Source organism: Salvelinus namaycush, chromosome 2 (genome assembly GCF_016432855.1).
Source record: "Salvelinus namaycush isolate Seneca chromosome 2, SaNama_1.0, whole genome shotgun sequence".
In the NCBI taxonomy this organism is placed as follows: domain Eukaryota; kingdom Metazoa; phylum Chordata; class Actinopteri; order Salmoniformes; family Salmonidae; genus Salvelinus; species Salvelinus namaycush.
In genome coordinates, this window is record NC_052308.1 from 44,612,938 (window position 1) to 44,632,627 (window position 19,690).

Here is a 19,690-nt window from a genome sequence, read left to right on the forward strand (position 1 = left end):
TAAACTACTACCTATCCAAACAAATGATCCCTTTAAATCATTGTAACAACTGGCATTTGACAACAAAAATCACCAAATTCCTCTTGGATCACTTGAATTAGGATCTGTATTTGTCTATTTCGTAATATTAATATGTTTATATATCAGATATTATGCATTTTATCACAATTTCCACCGTTTTCAAAGCCCCAAAAGTTGTAAACAAACCAATTTCTAATAATTTAACATTGCTCACATAATGAAAAGGCCTGAGTCGAACATAATTCATAGATTTCAAATGTAATTGTTAAAAGGTATTTTCTCATTACCTTAATGAATCTTGTTTTCTGTCATCTTCTGAATCTTCTTTTTTGTCAAAATAACTAGGTTTTCTGTAGGGTGTTCACCCATAAAATGATTTAATTCATTGTTTATGAATCGTACATGGTTTAAAAGTTAGACGTTTACTCAGAGGATTAAGCACGATTTAAAGTAAATAGTATGTCATTATGGCCATGGTCAAAGAGTGGTCGCTGCTCAATAGAACACTGTCACTGCTCCATGGGCAGAATGGCAGTAACTTCAAACGTCAAGTGACAAGCTAGCTAGTGGCTGCAGCCTCGTGTGTGTGATAACATGGGCTTCTCTAAATGAAATCCACAGAATACCAAACAAAATTGAGCCTCACTTTTTCCACATTTTGTTATATTACAGCCTTATTCTAAAATGGATTGAATAGTTTTTCCCCCCTCATTAATCTACACACAATAACCATAATGACAAAGCAAAAAACAGGTTTTTAGAAATGTTTGCAAATTTAATATCACATTTACATACGTATTCAGACCCTTTACTCAGTACTTTGGCACATTTGGCAGCGATTACAGCCTCGAGTCTTCTTGGGTATGATGCTACAAGCTTGGCAGAGTTTCCCCCATTCCCATTTGGGGAGTTTCTCCCATTCTTCTCTGCAGATCCTCTCAAGCTCTGTCCAGTTGGATGGGGAGCGTCGCTGCACAGACATTTTCAGGTCTCTCCAGAGATGTTTGATCGGGTTCAAGTCCGAGCTCTGGCTGGGCCACTCAAGGACATTCAGAGTCTTGTCCCGAAGCCACACCTGCGTTGTCTTGGCTGTGTGCTTAGGGTCGTTGTCCTATTGGAAGGTGAACCTTCACCCCAGTCTGAGGTCTTGATCGGAGCAGGTTTTCATCAAGGATCTCTCTGTACTTTGCTCCGTTCATCTTTGCCTCGATCCTGACTAGTCTCCCAGTCCCTGCCGCTGAAAAACATCCCCACAGCATGATGCTGCCACCCATACTTCACTCTCGGGATGGTGCCAGGTTTCCTCCAGATGTGACGTTTGGCATTCAGGTCAAAGAGTTCAATCTTGGTTTCATCAGACCAGAGAGTCTTGTTTCTCATGTTCTGCGAGTCTTTAGGGGCCTTATGGCAAACACCAAGCAGGCTGTCATGTGCCTTTTACTGAGTAGTGGCTTTCGTCTGGCCACTACCATAAAGGCCTGATTGGTGGAGTGCTGCAGAGATGGTTGTCCTTCTGGAAGGTTCTCTCTTCTCCACAGAGGAACTCTGGAGCTCTGTCAGTGACCATGGGGTTTTTGGTCACCTCCCTGACCAAGGCCCTTCTCCCTTGATGCTCAGTTTGGCCGGACAGCCAGCTCTAGGAAGAGTCTATGTGGTTCCAAACTTCTTCCATTTAAGAATGATGGAGGCCACTGTGTTCTTGGGGACCTTTCAATGCTGCAGAAATGTTTTGGTACCTTTCCTTAGATCTGTGCCTCGACACAATCCTGTCTTGGAGCTCTACGGCGGTTCCTTAGACCTCGTGGCTTTGTTTTTGATCTGACACGCACTGTCAACTGTGGGACCTTTATATAGACAGGTGTGTGCCGGTCAATTGAATTTATCACAAGTGGACTCCAATCAAGTTGTAGAAACATCTCAAAGATGATCAATGGAAACAGGATGCACCTGAGCTCAATTTCGAGTGTCATAGCAAAGGGTCATGGTAATGAGGCCCTTAGCTAAATCTGCAAATAATAGGAGACAACCATTATGAGTCAGCAAACAATTGACCACATCACTAAAGCCCATTCATACATGTTGGTAAGGTAATGGTTTGAAGGCATACAAGCAAAGAAATGAACTTAAAGGTGCTTCACATAGAGGTTCTGCATTGTGTAATTTCAGAAAATGTCCATAATATATCTCGCGCTAATAGTGGAATGATGGTGTTTGACAGTATTACTTACCCGTCAGTGTGGTGATTGGGTGTGATATTCACCTTTTGATTTCTCCCGCTAGAGCGGCATCAGTTGCTGTTCTGTAGCACCTTTTTAGCTTGTGCTCATCTAAGGACTACTCATCTAGATGATGCATCATGGGTGAATGAAATTGTATTTAAAAACTGATTGAGGTTTTACAGGAACTTGAAAAAGTGTTACGGTAATGAGACATGTCCACAGACACTGTTTTTATGTAATAAATATTTTAGTCAAATGTAAACTTCAGCTAGTTTACCGTTGTTATGAATTATGGAAATACTACAGCGACATTGTGTTTTATTATAATAAGTTTTTGTTTTTTCTAAATTAAATTTGTATAAAATGACCTGAGAATTTAATCCGGACGCATTTCGGTAATGAGAATTAGGGGTGAACGTTTACAAAATTCTAAAGAAAATATATAAAAAATTAGACACTTTAACATAAACTATGCATCTTACTCTTGAGAACAATAGTATATTTTTGCAGGTGCATCATGGTTTTGTAACTATTTTCTACAGACATGGTTAAAACTGGTTTCATGAGATTCATCCTTCTAGCCTCCAAATTCAACCATGCCATCTGAACCACATCAGACTGTGTATGATCCTCATCCTTGTGTGTTTTGAATCCACTAGGCGTCCCAGAGCTCGGGGTGATGAGAAGCCCGTGGCCAGCGTCCGGCCCGTCCAGTCCACCCCCATTCCTATGATGCCTCGCATGGCGGGCATGGGCGTGGCAGGCTCCAGCTCAGGGGTCGGCTACCCCGTCAACTACCTGCAGAAGGCTGGCGTCTACGTCCAGAGGATTGTCACTACCACTGGTACAATACATTTCCCTGCGGGGACATTTAAAAGTTTGAATTTAATAGAATTGGTGTTGATTAACACTGATACGCTTGCCCTGGTCCTGTTCATTAGGGCACACTGTAGCAAAATGGTTTGCGACGTAAAATGGAAATGAGCTTTTCTTATTGGATTACGTTTAGATAGTACCTCCCCTTTTCAGAGCACTTTCTTACATGTTGTGCCTACTGAACACGGCCTAAGGGTAGGTTTTAAGAATTGAAGGAATAATTGAAACACTGTGGGGCTGCATTAGGATAGACCCTATAACACCGGTCTATGTCCCAAATAGTACCCTATTCCCTATATAGTTCACTACTTTTGACCAGCATAGGGAATAGGGTGCCATTTGTCATGCAGCTATGTTAAGTTGACTATTCCAACTTGAAGCAATTTTAGAAGGTTAGAATAATTTCATTTTTTTTTTTAAATGATACAAAATCAGTATGTCTTTAACTCCTTGTTTTTGACCTCTCAGATATAGTGATCCCAGGAGCCAACAGCACCACTGATGTCCAGGCCCGTATCGGTGCAGGAGAGAGTATCCACATGATCAAAGGGTCAAAAGGTAACAAGATCACAGCCTACAGAGCCTTCAGAAATTATTCATACCTCTTGACTTATTCCACATTTTGTTACAGCCTGAATTCAAAATTTATTCAATTTTTTTTTATCACCCATCTACACACAATACCCAATAATGACAAAGTGAAAACATGCTTTTAGAAATGTTAGCACATTTTTATTGAAAATGAAATATCAAATTTACATAAATATTTACACCCCTGAGTCAATACTTTGTAGAAGCATCTTCAGCTGCGACTACGAGGTCTTGTTGCTCAGGTTGGTCGGACGGCCAGCTCTAGGCAGAGTCTGGGTTTTTCCATATTTTTTCCATTTGCCAATGGAGACCACTGTGCTCTTCGAAACTTTCAACACTCTAGAAATTGTTTTATACTCTTCCCCAGAGAATTTTTTTTAAATAATCCATTTTGAATTCAGGCTGTAACACAACAAAATGTGGAATATGTCAAGGGGTATGAATACTTTCTGAAGGCACTATATACAGTGCATTTGAAAAGTATTCAGACCCCTTTTTCCCCACATTTTGTTACATTACAGCCTTAATCTAAAATGTATTAAATACATTTTTTTCTTTCATCAATCTACACATAATACCCCATCATGACAGAGGGAAAACAGATTTTTAGAAATGTATGCAAATGTATAAAAAACATACCTTATTTACATAAGTATTCAGACCCTTTGCTATGAGACTCGAAATTGAGGTCAGGTGCATCCTGTTTCCATTGATCATTTTTGATATGTTTCTACAACTTAATTGGAGTCCACTTGTGGTAAATTCAATTGATTGGACATGATTTGGAAAGGCACACACCTGTCTATATAAGGTCCCGGAGTTGACAGTGCATGTCAGAGCAAAAACCAAGCCATGAGGTCGAAGGAATTGTCGGTAGTGCTCCGAGACAGGATTGTGTCAAGGCACAGATCTGGGGAAGGGTACCAAAACATGTCTGCAGCATTGAAAGGTCCGCAAGAACACAGTGGCCTCCATCATATTTAAATGGAAGAAGTTTGGAACCACCTAAACTCATCCTAAAGCTGGCCCCCTGGCCAAACTGAGCAATCGGGGGAGCAGGGCCTTGGTCAAGTAGGTGACCAAGAACCCGATGGTCACTCTGACAGAGCTCCAGAGTTCCTCTGTGGAGATGGGATAACCTTCCAGAAGGACAACCATCTCTGCAGCACTCCACCAATCAGGCCTGTATGGTAGTTGCCATACAGAAGCCACTCCTCAGTAAAGGGCACATCATCCCTACGGTGAAGCATGGTGGTGGCGGCAGCATCATGCTGTGGGGATGTTTTTCAGCGGCAGGGACTGGGAGACTAGTCAGGATCGAGGGAAAGATGAACGAAGGAAAGTACAGAGAGATCCTTGATGAAAACCTGCTCCAGAGCGCTCAGGACCTCAGACTGGGGAGAAGGTTCACCTTCCAACAGGACAACGACCCTAAGCACATAGCCAAGACAACGCAGGAGTAGCTTCGGAACAAGTCTCTGAATGTCCTTGAGTGGCTCAGCCAGAGCCCGGACTTGAACCCGATGGAACATCTCTGGAGAGACCTGAAAAAAGCTGTGCAGCAATGCTCCCCATCCAAACTGACAGACCTTGAGAGGATCTGCAGAGAAGAATGGGAGTAACTCCCCAATTACAGGTGTGCCAGGCTTGTAGCGTCATACCCAAGGAGACTCGAGGCTGTAATCGTTGTCAAAGGTTCTTCAACAAAGTACTGCGTAAAGGGTCTGAATACTTATGTAATGTGATATTTCAGTAAAAAAAATATACACTGCTCAAAAAAATAAAGGGAACACTTAAACAACACAATGTAACTCCAAGTCAATCACACTTCTGTGAAATCAAACTGTCCACTTAGGAAGCAACACTGATTGACAATAAATTTCACATGCTGTTGTGCAAATGGAATAGACAACAAGTGGAAATTATAGGCAATTAGCAAAACACCCCCAATAAAGGAGTGGTTCTGCAGGTGGTGACCACAGACCACTTCTCAGTTCCTATGCTTCCTGGCTGATGTTTTGGTCACTTTTGAATGCTGGCGGTGCTTTCACTCTAGTGGTAGCATGAGACGGAGTCTACAACCCACACAAGTGGCTCAGGTAGTGAAGCTCATCCAGGATGGCACATCAATGCGAGCTGTGGCAAGAAGGTTTGCTGTGTCTGTCAGCGTAGTGTCCAGAGCATGGAGGCGCTACCAGGAGACAGGCCAGTACATCAGGAGACGTGGAGGAGGCCGTAGGACGGCAACAGGACCGCTACCTCCCCCTTTGTGCAAGGAGGAGCACTGCCAGAGCCCTGCAAAATGACCTCCAGCAGGCCACAAATGTGCATGTGTCTGCTCAAACGGTCAGAAACAGACTCCATGAGGGTGGTATGAGGGCCCGACGTCCAAAGGTGGGGGTTGTGCTTACAGCCCAACACCGTGCAGGACGTTTGGCATTTGCCAGAGAACACCAAGATTGGCAAATTCGCCACTGGCGCCCTGTGCTCTTCACAGATGAAAGCAGGTTCACACTGAGCACATGTGACAGACGTGACAGAGTCTGGAGACACCGTGGAGAACGTTCTCCTGCCTGCAACATCCTCCAGCATGACCGGTTTGGCGGTGGGTCAGTCATGGTGTGGGGTGGCATTTCTTTGGTGGGCCGCACAGCCCTCCATGTGCTCGCCAGAGGTAGCCTGACTGCCATTAGGTACTGAGATGAGATCCTCAGACCCCTTGTGAGACCATATGCTGGTGCGGATGGCCCTGGGTTCCTCCTAATGCAAGACAATGCTAGACCTCATGTGGCTGGAGTGTGTCAGCAGTTCCTGCAAGAGGAAGGCTTTGATGCTATGGACTGGCCTGCCCGTTCCCCAGACCTGAATCCAATTGAGCACATCTGGGACATCATGTCTCGCTCCATCCACCAACGCCACGTTGCACCACAGACTGTCCAGGAGTTGGCGGATGCTTTAGTCCAGGTCTGGGAGGAGATCCCTCAGGAGACCATCCGCCACCTCATCAGGAGCATGCCCAGGCGTTGTAGGGAGGTCATACAGGCACGTGGAGGCCACACACACTACTGAGCCTCATTTTGACTTATTTTAAGGACATTACATCAAAGTTGGATCAGCCTGTAGTGTGGTTTTCCACTTTAATTTTGAGTGTCTCCAAATCCAGACCTCCATGGGTTGATAAATTTGATTTCCATTGATAATTTTTGTGTGATTTTGTTGTCAGCACATTCAACTATGTAAAGAAAAAAGTATTTAATAAGAATATTTCATTCATTCAGATCTAGGATGTGTTATTTTAGTGTTCCCTTTATTTTTTTGAGCAGTGTATATACATTTGCAAAAATGTATTTTTGTTTTTGCTTTGTCATTGTGTAGTTTGATGAGGGGGGGAAAGGTCATGTTAAAGTATGGCTGTGATGTAACAAAATGTTGATAGAGTAAAGCGGTTTGAATACTTTCCGAATGCACTGTATACTGTAGAAGCTGTGGCCCCATATTTACCTGCATGTCGTCAAATTACTTCTCTACATACTCTAAAAAATACTGTACACACCTTAGAGAGTGGTTTACAACAGCTACATGGGCACCTGAATTCCCCAAGTTATCTCATTTAGATAAAGGGCTCGGTACATTAACCTAAGCATCAAAACTGACTGGTGCTTCCTTGCAACCTTATGTTTGTCTGAATACCTTTTATACTTTTATTAGTTGTTGTCGTGAGAGGAGAGCTTGCAAGTAAGCATTTAATTGCACTGCGTTAACTTTTCTGTATCCTGTGCATATGACAAAGTTTGATTTGCTATCATCCATTAACTGGAGTCTTCCTCACAGGTACCTACATCAAGACCAATGATGGCAGGATTTTTGCCGTCCGCTCAGGGAAGCTCAGCAGAGCAGTGCAGGGAGGAACTGCTACCAACAGAGGTGCACTATAAGTTAAATTACATTACATTTGATAAGGAATCCTTTTGACAGGATATGATAGATCCAATTGACTTGGTGTACAGACTACAGAGAGAACCAGAGTGGACCTAGTACCGAGCCCTGGGGGTCACAAGTAGTGAGACCTCATCAATATGCAGACTTAAGGGAATCTATTTGTAGCACTGTTTGAAAAATGAATAGTTACTCTCCATTTTTACCCTCTATTTTCCTCAGGTTCCCAGGTTTCACTACTTCACGCCATCGGTAACGGCTGTTCGTCTCCCGCGGAGCGCCAACGGCTGACCCCCGACAGCGCCTTGTGGCCCTCCACCCCCGAGAGCCCCGAGATCCTACGCGAGCTCAGCCGCTACGCCGTCACCGCGGATACCGTCACCGTGGGCAATGAGCTGCCATCACCATCGGACACGTTTACAGGGGACAGAGGGGGAGGGGGAAGAACGCAGCAGCACAATCAAACCACAGAATCGGACCACAGCCGGCAGTTCAGAGATGACATCGGAATGAGCATCAGCGACGCTCTGCAACGCTCCAAACGCAAGATGGCCGAGAGCCGTGGACACAAGCAGGCAGGGGGCAAACGCAGCTCGACAGCAGCCGGTTTCCCCGGCCTCTCCCTGGGCAGCGGCGGCCTCAGCTTCCCCCCCCTGAACCAGGCCTTGGAGGGACACATGAGCCACCCGCTGCTGATGGGAGGCAATTCCTCATCCCCCTTCCTCCAGTCAGCAGGACAGACTCTGGGAGACCTGCAGGCCATGTTCCCCTCGGCAGGGGCGGACCTCCTCAACCACGCCTCCTCAGCCACAGGAAGCAACGGACACCTCCCCTCCTCCTCCACCACCTCCTCCTCCACCAACACCATGCCTGTGTCCTCTGCCTCCACCACCCTGCCCCCCTACCTAATGAATCCCAGTGTGGCCGACCTTCTGTCCCCAGGCTTCCCTCTGAACTACAGTCAGTCCCTGCTGCCTGATCCCAGGATGTACCCCAACACCCTGGGAGGAGGCCCAGCCAGCTCTGGAGGAAGCTCCAGTTTCCTCTCCCACTACCCCTCTTCCCCCTCCAGCCTCCTGGGTGCAGCCCTGAGCCGGCCTGACACCCATCACATGTCCACGGACAACGGCGGCAGCAGCTCGGACGATGACGTCATCGAGGTAACAGGACAATGAGCCAGCATTCGTTAACCCTGAGTGGATAAGTTGCAAAAACAAACAACTCCCCGCCCTAACCTGGCTAACCCTCTTAGCCCCCCTCCACACACACACAAACACACACACACACACAGACTCCTATGAGCGGGCAAGTGAGAGGGAACGAGGCGTACCTCAATGTGCTTACCAAGACAAAGTAACAAAATCCTTATGCTGAATATCTTACTGAAGATTTGCCCGAGCCCCTGAGGTTGGTGAGCCTGAGCACCAGAGACCATGGATGGGAATGGATGGACTTGTTGTTGTAGGGGACCAGTTGGTTGAACATGGGGCTTCTAAGCACTGCCTCCACCGCTATGTCTTCTAGCATGGCCGTGCAGTTATTTTACCCCCATGACGATTACTGAGGCCTGTCAGGACTCTATCTCCTCGGAGCGCACATCAGATGGTACTATGTGATCGTCTGTTGGACCGTTTGCATTCAAAATATAAAAAAATGTGATTTTAGAGCCGTTAGCTGTTTGATAGACATTGTAGCAAACCCAGTTGGAAAGGATGAGAAGACAATATACACTCCCCTATAAATTTATTTGGACAGTGAAGCTAACATTTTTACATTTGCCTCTATACTCCAGCATTTTGAATTTGAGATCAAGTTTTTCATGAGGCAACAGTACAAAATATCACCCTTTTTTTTGTGTATTTTCATACATACAGTGCCTTCAGAAAGTATTCACATCTCTTGACTTATTGCACATTTTGATGTTACAGCCTGAATTCAAAATAGATTGAATATGTTTTGTGAAAACATGTTTTGAAAATGAAATACAGACATCTCATTTACATAAGTATTCACCCCCCTGAATCAATACTTTGTAGTAGCACCTTAGGCAGTGATTACAGCTGTGGGTCTTTCTGGGTACGTCTGTAAGAGCTTTCCACACCTGGATTGTGCAACATTTGGCCATTATTCTTTTCAAAATTCAAATTTGTTCATCATTCAAGTAGATGTAAGTCAAAACTAACTTGACCACTCAGGAACATTCACAGTCTTCTTGGAAAGCAACTTGTGTAGATTTAGCCTTGTTTTGTAGGTTATTGTCTAGCTGAAAGGTGGCTTCATCTCCCAGTGTCTGGTGGAAAGCAAACTGAACCAGGTTTTCCTTTAGGATGTTACCTGTGCTTAGCTCCATTCTGTTTATTTTTTATCCTGAAAAACTCCCCAGTCCTTATCGATTAAAAGCATACCCGTAACATGTGGTACTCAGTAATTTGTTGCATTGGATTTGCCTATACAATACACTTTGTATTCAGGACAAAAGGTTAATTGCTTTGCCACATTTTTTGCTAAATTACTTTAGTGCCTTGTTGCAAACAAAATGCATGTTGTAGAAGATTTTTTTTCTGTACAGGCTTCTTTCTTTTCACACCGTCAATTATGTTAGAATTGTGTAGTAACTACAATGTTGTTGCTCCATCCTCAGTTTTCTTCTATCACAGCCATTCAACTCTGTAACGGGTTTAAAGTTACTATTGGCCTCATGGTAAAATCCCTGAACGGTTTCCTTCCTTTCCGGCAACTGAGTAAGGAAGTACGCCTGTATCTTTGTAGTGACTGGGTGTATTGATACACCATCCAAAGTGTAATTAATAACTTCACCATGCTCAAAGGGATATTCAATGTGTACTTTTTTTAACAAAGGGGTTGAATACTTATTGACTCAAGACATTTCAGATTTTCCTTTTTGAATTAATTTGTAAACATTTTGAAAAACATAATTCCACTTCGACATTGTGGGGTATTATGTGTAGGCCAGTGACAAAAAAATCTCTATTCATTTTAAATTCAGGCAGGCTGTAACAACAAAATGTGGATAAAGTCAAGGGGTGTGAATATTTTCTGAAGGCAATGTATCTGTTTTACCATTTAGAAATGAAAGCACTATGTGTCTAGTCCCCCCATTTGAATACGTAATATTTTTTTTTACATAAGTATTTGGACATTTACTTAGTGTATTAAAGTAGTCAAAAGTTTCTCCGTGGTTGGTCAGTACCTTTCTCGGTCTGTGATGTCATGTCAAAATCATTGTGAGTGGAATGGATCGGGCCTCAAGGTTCTGTTTCTCCACTGGAATAAAATCTGCAATTGGACATGGAATAAGCCTACTGGAGTTATTATGTAACTCACACTTTTTTGTGGAGTTTCAGTTTACGCTCTACTCCCTATTTCACCATACACTCCTCACAACCTCCACTCTACCCACCCACTACTGCTTACTTCCTTGTCCTCTTCCTTACACCCTGTTTCTAGTTGATCATGTTTTTTTCCACCTCACTTCGGAACCTCAACCTTTTTCTAATTGGCCATGTCTTGTGTCTATCAAATGATTTAGCCAATCATCCCAGTCCTTTTAACAGGGAACACTATTTCCTTGGAGAAGGAATCCCCATCCTCCCTCTCAATCCAAATAGTTTCACTGTGCTTATTATTTCTTAGTGTTATCATGAAGAGAACATGATCTATATGTTGTTTAAGTAAGTGTTATTTTATAACAACTTGATAATGTTAGCTTGCCTTGACTAGTTTGTCATTTATCTTACTGTATGAATTTACCAAGATTCTTTATTTATAATGATGGAAACAAATTCATCTGCTGTATTATTTTTATTTTTTTTTATTACTTTTTTTCCCCCTTCTCTTTTATCCACGTTGATCTTTTGACCCGTGTCTGTGGAAGAGCAGAGCATTGGCACAGACTGACTGTGTCCCTCCCGTCACCCCCATATGACAACTGTGTTACTTCGTTAATGTTATTTTAACATAATAAAACACACTTCTCCTGCGTTGTTACTTCATTTTATTATTACACTGACAATTTTTATGGGCTTTGTATGTTCTACGCACAGATGTTTTTTGAAGTTACAGTGCATTAAAGTATTCAGACCCCTTGACTTTTTCCACATTTTATGTTACAGCCTTATTCTAAAATGGATTAAATAGATTGTTCTCATCAATATACACACAATACCCCATAATGACAAAGCAAAAACAGTTTTGTTTAGTTTTCTTTGCAAATCTATAAAAAATAAACTGATCACATTGACGGAAGTATTCAGACCCTTTACGCAGTACTTTGTTGAAGCACCTTTGGCAGTTATTACAGCCTTGAGTCTTGAGTATGACGCTACAAGCTTGGCACACCTGTAATTGGGGAGTTTCTCCCATTTTTTTTTTCTGCAGATCCTCTCAAGGTCTGTCAGTTTGGATGGAGAGTGTCGCTGCACAGCTTTTTTCAGGTCTCCAGAGATGTTCGATCGGGTTCAAGTCCGGGCTCTGGCTGAGCCACTCAAGGACATTCAGAGACTTGTTCCAAAGCCACTCCTGCAATGTCTTGGCTATGTGCTTAGGGTCGTTGTCCTGTTGGAAGGTGAACCTTCTCCCCAGTCTGAGGTCCTGAGCACTCTGGAGCAGGTTTTCATCAAGGATCTCTCTGTACTTTCCTTCGTTCATCTTTCCCTCGATCATGACTAGTCTCCCAGTCCCTGAAAAACATCCCCACAGCATGATTCTGCCACCACCGTGCTTCATCGTAGGGATGGTGCCAGGTTTCCTCGACGTGAAGCTTAGCATTCAGGCCAAAGAGTTCAATCTTAGTTTCATCAGACCAGAGAATCTTGATTTGCATGGTCAGAGTCCTTTAGGTGCCTTTGGGCAAACTCCAAGCGGGCTGTCATGTACCTTTTACTGAGGAGTGGCTTCCGTCTGGCACTCTACCATAAAGGCCTGATTGGTGGAGTGCTGCAGAGATGGTTGTCCTTCTGGAATGTTCTCTCATCTCCACAGAGGAATTCTGGAGCTCTGTCAGAGTGACCATCGGGTTCTTGGTCACCTCCCTGAACAAGGCCCTTCTCCCCCGATTGCTTAGTTTGGCTGGGCGGCCAGCTCTAAGAAGAGTCTTGGTGGTTCCAACCTTCTTCCATTTAAGGATGGAGGCCACTGTGTTCTTGGGACCTTCAATGCTGCAGAATTATTTTTTTTGCTACCCTTTCCCAGATCTGTGCCTCGACACAATCCTGTCTCGGAGCTCTATGGACAATTCCTTTGACCTCATGGCTTGGTTTTTGCTCTGACATGCACTGTCAACTGTGGGACCTTATATAGACAGGTATGTGCCTTTCCAAATCATGTCCAATCAATTGATTTAACCACATCTCAAGGATGATGAATGGAAACAGGACGCACCTGGGCGTCAACCTAATTCATTGGATTGAATGTCATATCTCATAGCAAAGAGTCTGAATACTTATATAAATAAGGTATTTCTGTTTATTTTTTATAGATTAGCAAAAATGTCAAACCTGTTTTCGCTCTGTCATCATGGGTTATTGTGTGCAGATTGAGGATTTTTTTAAATGTAATACATTTTAGAATAAAGCTGTAACGTGGAAAAACTCAAGGGGTCTGAATACTTTCCGAATGCACTGTATATGCACATGGAAACATACCAATATGCAAAATGTATTTTTTTATTGAAATTACATCAAAATATAAATTTGACAAAACATGTCAACAATGATCAGTAATAATCTACAGTATATTCCATGAATTATGTTCAACTCGACCTTCAATTGCACTCTTGCAGCTGGAAATCTATGAAACGCCCATGTGAGGATAATGGATTTGAATATGATGCGGTTATGATGAAACTATGCGTACATCCTTTCATTAAGACAATTGAGGGTAATGGATTTACAGAATGTATGGGAGCAAACACTACGCTGTTTTTTGACACTTCATTGCAGTCAGCCTACCACATCAGTAAATATGACATCTTACGTATTTGGCTGGAATTTCACACCTTAGTGTAAACTAGCACACAAATGCATCACCTTATAAAAACAAACCAATCACAAAAAATGTGCATTGGTCCATTCAAGCCTAAAGGCAAATAAAATCAAGCAGCATCAGTGGCCTCTAGGAGTTGTTTTGCATAGTTAACAACCAATATTAGTACTTCCTTAGACACATAACAGGCTTTCTTTGTCTCCTTGGCTCTCGGATACAAAATACTACTGTACTATACACTACTAAATACTCAAAAAGACCGAGGCCTGTCATCACATGGGGGAAAAAACAGCTAAGCTATGCTCATTGGTGATTCCATGCACTTCTTTTTGCTCAAGGTAGAATTAACATACAAAGACCAAACTTTGAAATTAGAAATAATTCAGCAGTAGACGTAACAAAATCCTCATTTCACCAATGTAAGGCACTGGTACTTTTGGGCATTAGGCAGAATGCAGGTTGGTCTTCAAAAGATATCCCTACGGCGAGCCTTACAGTAAAGCTTTATTAAAGCTTCATTTGAATACAGTAATAGTTTATGGCTGCTGTTTGTGAGCTTGGTTTTGGCGGCCTGCCTGGTTAGGACACCAGCCGTTTCTTAGCCATGTAGGTATTGGACACCTGGCTCATGATGACCAGGGTGCTGAGGGTAGGGCACAGTGCTGCCAGGTACCAGGTGTATCCTCCCACAGCACCTGTAAACCACACTGAGCATATGCCCAGGAGCAGACTGACACTTCCCAGCAGGTAAGTGACAAGGCCAGACGCTGCGTGGTAGCGCTTCAGCTTAGCCAGGGACCACCCCTTAGCCAGGGAGTGGTAGAGGAGGGGCAGAGCGGCCAGAGACTGCACCCCAACAACACACAATGTCCCCAGGCCCACCAGGCCGTGCCACGAGGCGAAGTGGGGCTTGCCATTCAGGTGTTTGTTGTAGAAGATGGATGCCAGGCCCAGGGTGGCACAGCTGGCACAGAGGCACTGCAGGATCCAGTGGACACGCCCCTTGGTCTTGTGGGAAAGCTTCTGAATGGGAGAGCAATGTGGAGAGAAGAGGAGCACAGCCTCTGTCATGCAGAGGGAGAACTAAGAGGGAAGAGGGGGATCAAGAGATGGGGAGAGAACGGCAAGAAAAGAAGGTGAGAGTGGTGGAGGAAAGATGGAATGACCGTGAACTGTTGTAACACTTCTGAGACATTTGAATGAGATGAATTCACAGATTACATTATGCACACACAGATGTGTCACCTTACCGCCAGTGTCATCAGGAAAGGGTGCCAAGAGAACAAACCTGAAAAACAGATCAACCCCGAAAATATTGTCTCGTTTCATCAACTCAATATAAAGTATTCCATGTGTTATATGCAGATATGGAACAGCATTGATGGGTGCTCTGCTTCTGGCGCCAAGGCTAGGTTACTCACTTGTTCCAGGCTTGGCCAATACCGTGATAAAAACAGTGAAGACAACACAAAGCACGTGAGTCAGTATCCCACATGCGACTTTCCCAAAACTGTAAATTCGGGGCTCTGATTCGGAGAGTTTCGCCATGGTTTCCCGCCTTTCCCTCGTACAAGAGACGGACAGGTAGAACTGTGCGCATCCAACGTCAGGGCAATTACATTTGAACCCACAGCTACCTTTTTACCCCACAAGGGGGAGTTGATTCCTTTTCCTGAAAACAGAAAAGCTGAATTTTTTGTATATTCCTCGAAACACATAGTGAAAGTTAATACCAAAGCATAACACCATTAAGTTCCTCACTAAATTGATTCAGTAAAGTATAATATGCTTAACGAGAAAGCTATTGCAAACCGTTATTGACAAGTGAGAGTGGGATAAGCACGTCAAACAGTAGCCTACCACAATAACCACACGTTTTGCTAAATAAGACTAATACCTACCGGAATGTAAATATTTAAATTGCATAGAGATTATGAAAATGGTCCTTAATTGCGCACAATGTTCTATTCTCAATCAGCATGACTATGCGACGTTTGCTTGACGTTGAAATTCGGGCTGCGGTGTGACGTGGAAAGAATCACTATACGCTTCCTACTTTCTCAGGTGCATTTTGGGGATTGTAGTTCAGTTAAGCAGTTGCGTTCCAGTATTTCAAAGCTTTTGGAATGCACTGAGCGCATTCTTCCTTATCATGACCCGACTACATAAAGAGAGGTGTTAATTACTTAATTTCCATTGTGGAACAGGCTGGATTCCAACTGTTGCACCAACACTGTGTTATATTCAGAAGGAAATGCTAAAAAAAAAGTAATGATCATGGAGCACAAACCATCAGCTGGCCTACATTGTCTTTTCTTCACTGCACTGATTAACCTTTCCTAATCATTATTTTACGGGGAAAGTCGGATTTTGCCAGTAGAGCAACCCCCGAGCAGTAGGCCTAGAGAATGAACAAGGAATCAAGAATACAACAGAATGTCCAGAAGTAGTTTGCTAAATCTTGAATAATGCAGTCTGTAAACTCATCATGGTGCATAATGATCTCTCTGTGGAGCCATGGTATGATTGTAGCATTGTGCTGTGTGTTGCGCACTGCTGTTAAATGGGCACCTGGAATAGGCTACCGCCCATTTCAAACTGCACCACTCAATGGACACAGTGCTCCTCCATTCACTACTCAATGTGCTCCAATTCCTCCCAAACAAGCATGAGACTTGTGCAACACGGCTAGACACTAGAATGACACATTCTCACTAGGGCATAAAGGCCCTCGTCCACTCAGATACACTGCAACCAACTAGTCCTGCAGATAGCTGAAATAATTGTTCCATTTTATGATACAAGTATCAAACTTGGTACACTAATACTAGATAACTTAAGGAACATTTTAAAGATTGGAGGCAGTCTGGGAAGCCTGTCAATCACCAGGGAGGCCACTTTCAAAAAACAGCTGCCATCCGAATTTCCTGTTAGAAGAAAATAGGGTAAAATCATTCTAAACAATATAAAAATGACATTAATGTTATCTACCCACTAAATAAACTCCACAGATAACATAGACAATAATTCTGATCATAAAGTACTCATAAGACGTTAATAGGGGTCATATTGAGGTAATTTTGACTATAGTCCAGCAGCTACATTACTTTTTTGGGTACTTTGTGATAGAGCCACCAACTTTCACACACTAGGGCATGTCTAAAGTATTTTTGGCAATAATGTTGTGGCCCTTTTTAACAACTTTTCTACAAAATATTTAAAAGATATATTTTATTGTGTTCTCTAGACCCGCTCAAACATTTTAATTAATCATTGGGTTGTATGTACCAATTATTTATGGAGATATGGCCATGTGAATCCTGTCCAATATGGCCCTATGGAGCTGGTTGGTGGTCATTTTGGAAAACGATGTATAATCATGGGTATAATGCTGCCGGAGCACACCAGAACGATGAATCAATGTCTCGCAAGAACACTTAGTAAATGATTCATTATGATTCTGTATAACAGCCTGAGCATAATAGCGTACTACAACATTACTGTAAGACCAAAAACACCACGTAATTTCTTATGACATTTATGGATGATTGTACTGAATGGTTGCGTTTTTTTCTCATGATGCTGCTATAGAATAAATGTGCACAGATGTAAACAATATAGGTAGGTTAGTCTGTAGCTTGTTAATATCATATGCTCTGAAATCCGCTAAAAGAGTATTTACTCTCATCACTCAAGAAGGTTTATATGCATATTCTCATGAAACTGAGTGATTAGAATATTATATGTCATTGCAGTCAGTAGACTACAGGGAACACCCATATACCTTTTTAGAGTGTTTACATGTAAACTATTGGAACTAACAATAAAAAACATTTCCAAAACACTGTAATTTGGCATGCGTTTGCACCACTTGTCTACTAAAAGTTTAAAGGATACGTATATTTTTTGGTCCATTTCATTGTGTTTTTAGACCCCCTCAAACATTTTAAGCCATCATTGGGCTGTATGTGCCAATTATTTATGGATATATAGCCAAGTGAATCAAGTCCAATATGTAACCCACCACCTCAATTCGGTCTTATGTAGCAACATTTTAAATTGTGTTTTTTTAAGTACAGACTCAGAGCTACAGTATGGCATATCATACACTGTAGTTGAGGTACAATGGGAAAGTCATTCTGTTTTGAAAGTTGATTAACTTGTAACCCCACTTTTGAGAAAATGTCCCTTGAATGATTTGGTACACCTACTGGAGAGCTCTTCTTTGTCAACACCCATTCAAGGTGATTTGTCACATGCACAGGATACAGAAGGTGTAAACAGTACAGTTAAATGGTTACTTGCATATTTGCATAGTAGCAATATCAAAAATAGAAAGTGTGCAGATAAAGATATTGTATAAATATTTAAAAAAAATATTAGATTATGCTTACCCAGACACACCTGGCTAACTTGATGGGTCATGTAATCATCTGGCGAAGTGGAGTCTTTTGTTTAGACATGTAGCTAGAAAGCTTGCTAAACAATTAACCATAATCCCAACCCATACAGTACAAATATATTGTCATAGCTAGCCACCATGTATGAAATGCTGTAGTATAAGTCTGCTGGTTAATAAAGTTAACCAACTATATTTAATGTTAGCTAGCTAGCTAACATTAGTCTATAACTAGCAATGCAAATGGGTTTCTGAGATACAAATAATATTACTACACATATCAAACACGTAACGCTAGCTAGATAGCCAGGAAGCTAATGTTTGCTAGCTAGCTAACAATACGCTTAAACTTGCAATGAAAATTAGTTTCTGACAAAATTAGAAACGTAAAGTATAATATCTGAAAATGTAGCTAGACCAAATCAAATCAAATCAAATTTTATTGGTCACATACACATGTTTGGCAGATGTTATTTCGGGTGTAGCGAAATGCTTGTGTTTCTAGCTCCAACAATGCAGTAATATCTAACAATTTCACAACAATACACACAATACACACAATATAAAGTAAAGGAATGGAATTAAGAATATATAAATATTTGGACGAGCAATGTCCGTGCGGCATAGACTAAAGTACAGTAGAATAGAATAGAATACAGTATATACATATGAGATGAGTAGTGCAAAATATGTAAACATTATTAAAGTGACTAGTGTTCCATTATGTCACATCTATTCCCGCTCCCCCTCTCTGGTGCTCATTGTTGCCAGTTTACTTATTATTACGCACACCTACCACCATCGTTACACGCACTTGCGCCTCATGAGACTCCCTGGACTCCATCACTTCTATGATTATCTCCCCTATATCTGTCACTCCCTTTGGTTCTTTCTGCAGGCAGTATTAGTTATGTTTCTCATGTCCAGACGCTACTCTTGTTTTGTATTGTTCCATGTTTTTTTGTATTATTAAATTCACCCCTTAGACTTGCTTCCTGACTCCCAACGTCTGCGTTACACATTATTAAAGTGGCCAGTGATTTCAAGTCTATGTATATAGGGCAGCAGTCTCTGAGGTGCCTGTGATGGCTAGTTAACAGTCTGATGGCCTTGAGACAGAAGCTGTTTTTCAGTCTCTCGGTCCTAGCTTTGATGCACCTGTACTGACCTCGCGTTCTGGATGAAAGCGGGGTGAACAGGCAGTGGCTTGGGTGGTTGTTGTCCTTGATGATCTTTTTGGCCTTCCCGTGACATCGGGTGCTGTAGGTGTCCTGGAGGGCAGGTAGTTTGCCCCCGGTGACGCATTGGGTAGACCGCACCACCCTCTGGAAAGCCCTGCAGTTATGGGCGGTGCAATTGCCGTACCAGGCGGTGATACAGCCCGACAGGATGCTTTAAATTGTGCATCTGTAAAAGTTTGTGAGGGTTTTAGGTGCCAATCTAAATTTCTTCAGCCTCCAGAGGTTGAAGAGGCACTATTGGCCTTCTTCACCACACTGTCTGTGTGGGTGGACAATTTCAATTTGTCAGTGATGTGTATGCCAAGGAACTTGAAGCTTTCCACCTTCTCCACTGCAGACTCTTACCCGTATGCATGGATGAACGCTTGTTTGGCCCATTATGTCAAGTCACTCCGGTTCATACT

General features: G+C 42.7%; 2 protein-coding genes across 2 annotated transcripts in view; one reads left to right on the forward strand and one right to left on the reverse strand.

Moving 5' to 3' along the window:
- The window catches only part of LOC120063736 (helicase ARIP4-like), a 36,307-nt gene extending 26,726 nt beyond the window's left edge, over positions 1-9,581 (forward strand). The window contains exons 19-22 of the mRNA XM_039014035.1: positions 2,900-3,084; positions 3,585-3,674; positions 7,539-7,631; positions 7,866-9,581. Coding sequence (XP_038869963.1) covers positions 2,900-3,084; positions 3,585-3,674; positions 7,539-7,631; positions 7,866-8,818 — 1,321 coding nt within the window. The 3' untranslated portion in view covers positions 8,819-9,581. The remainder of the gene's footprint in view (positions 1-2,899; positions 3,085-3,584; positions 3,675-7,538; positions 7,632-7,865) is intronic.
- A 3,730-nt stretch (positions 9,582-13,311) lies between these two features.
- Positions 13,312-15,682, reverse strand: LOC120026186 (cytochrome b561 domain-containing protein 2). Its single transcript, XM_038971014.1, has 4 exons — positions 15,548-15,682; positions 15,068-15,318; positions 14,897-14,934; positions 13,312-14,729 (listed from the first exon to the last, which is right to left on the reverse strand). The coding sequence occupies exons 2-4, from the start codon at positions 15,192-15,194 to the stop codon at positions 14,226-14,228; spliced, it is 669 nt and encodes a 222-aa protein (XP_038826942.1). The 5' UTR covers positions 15,195-15,318; positions 15,548-15,682; the 3' UTR covers positions 13,312-14,225.
- Positions 15,683-19,690: the final 4,008 nt, after the last annotated feature.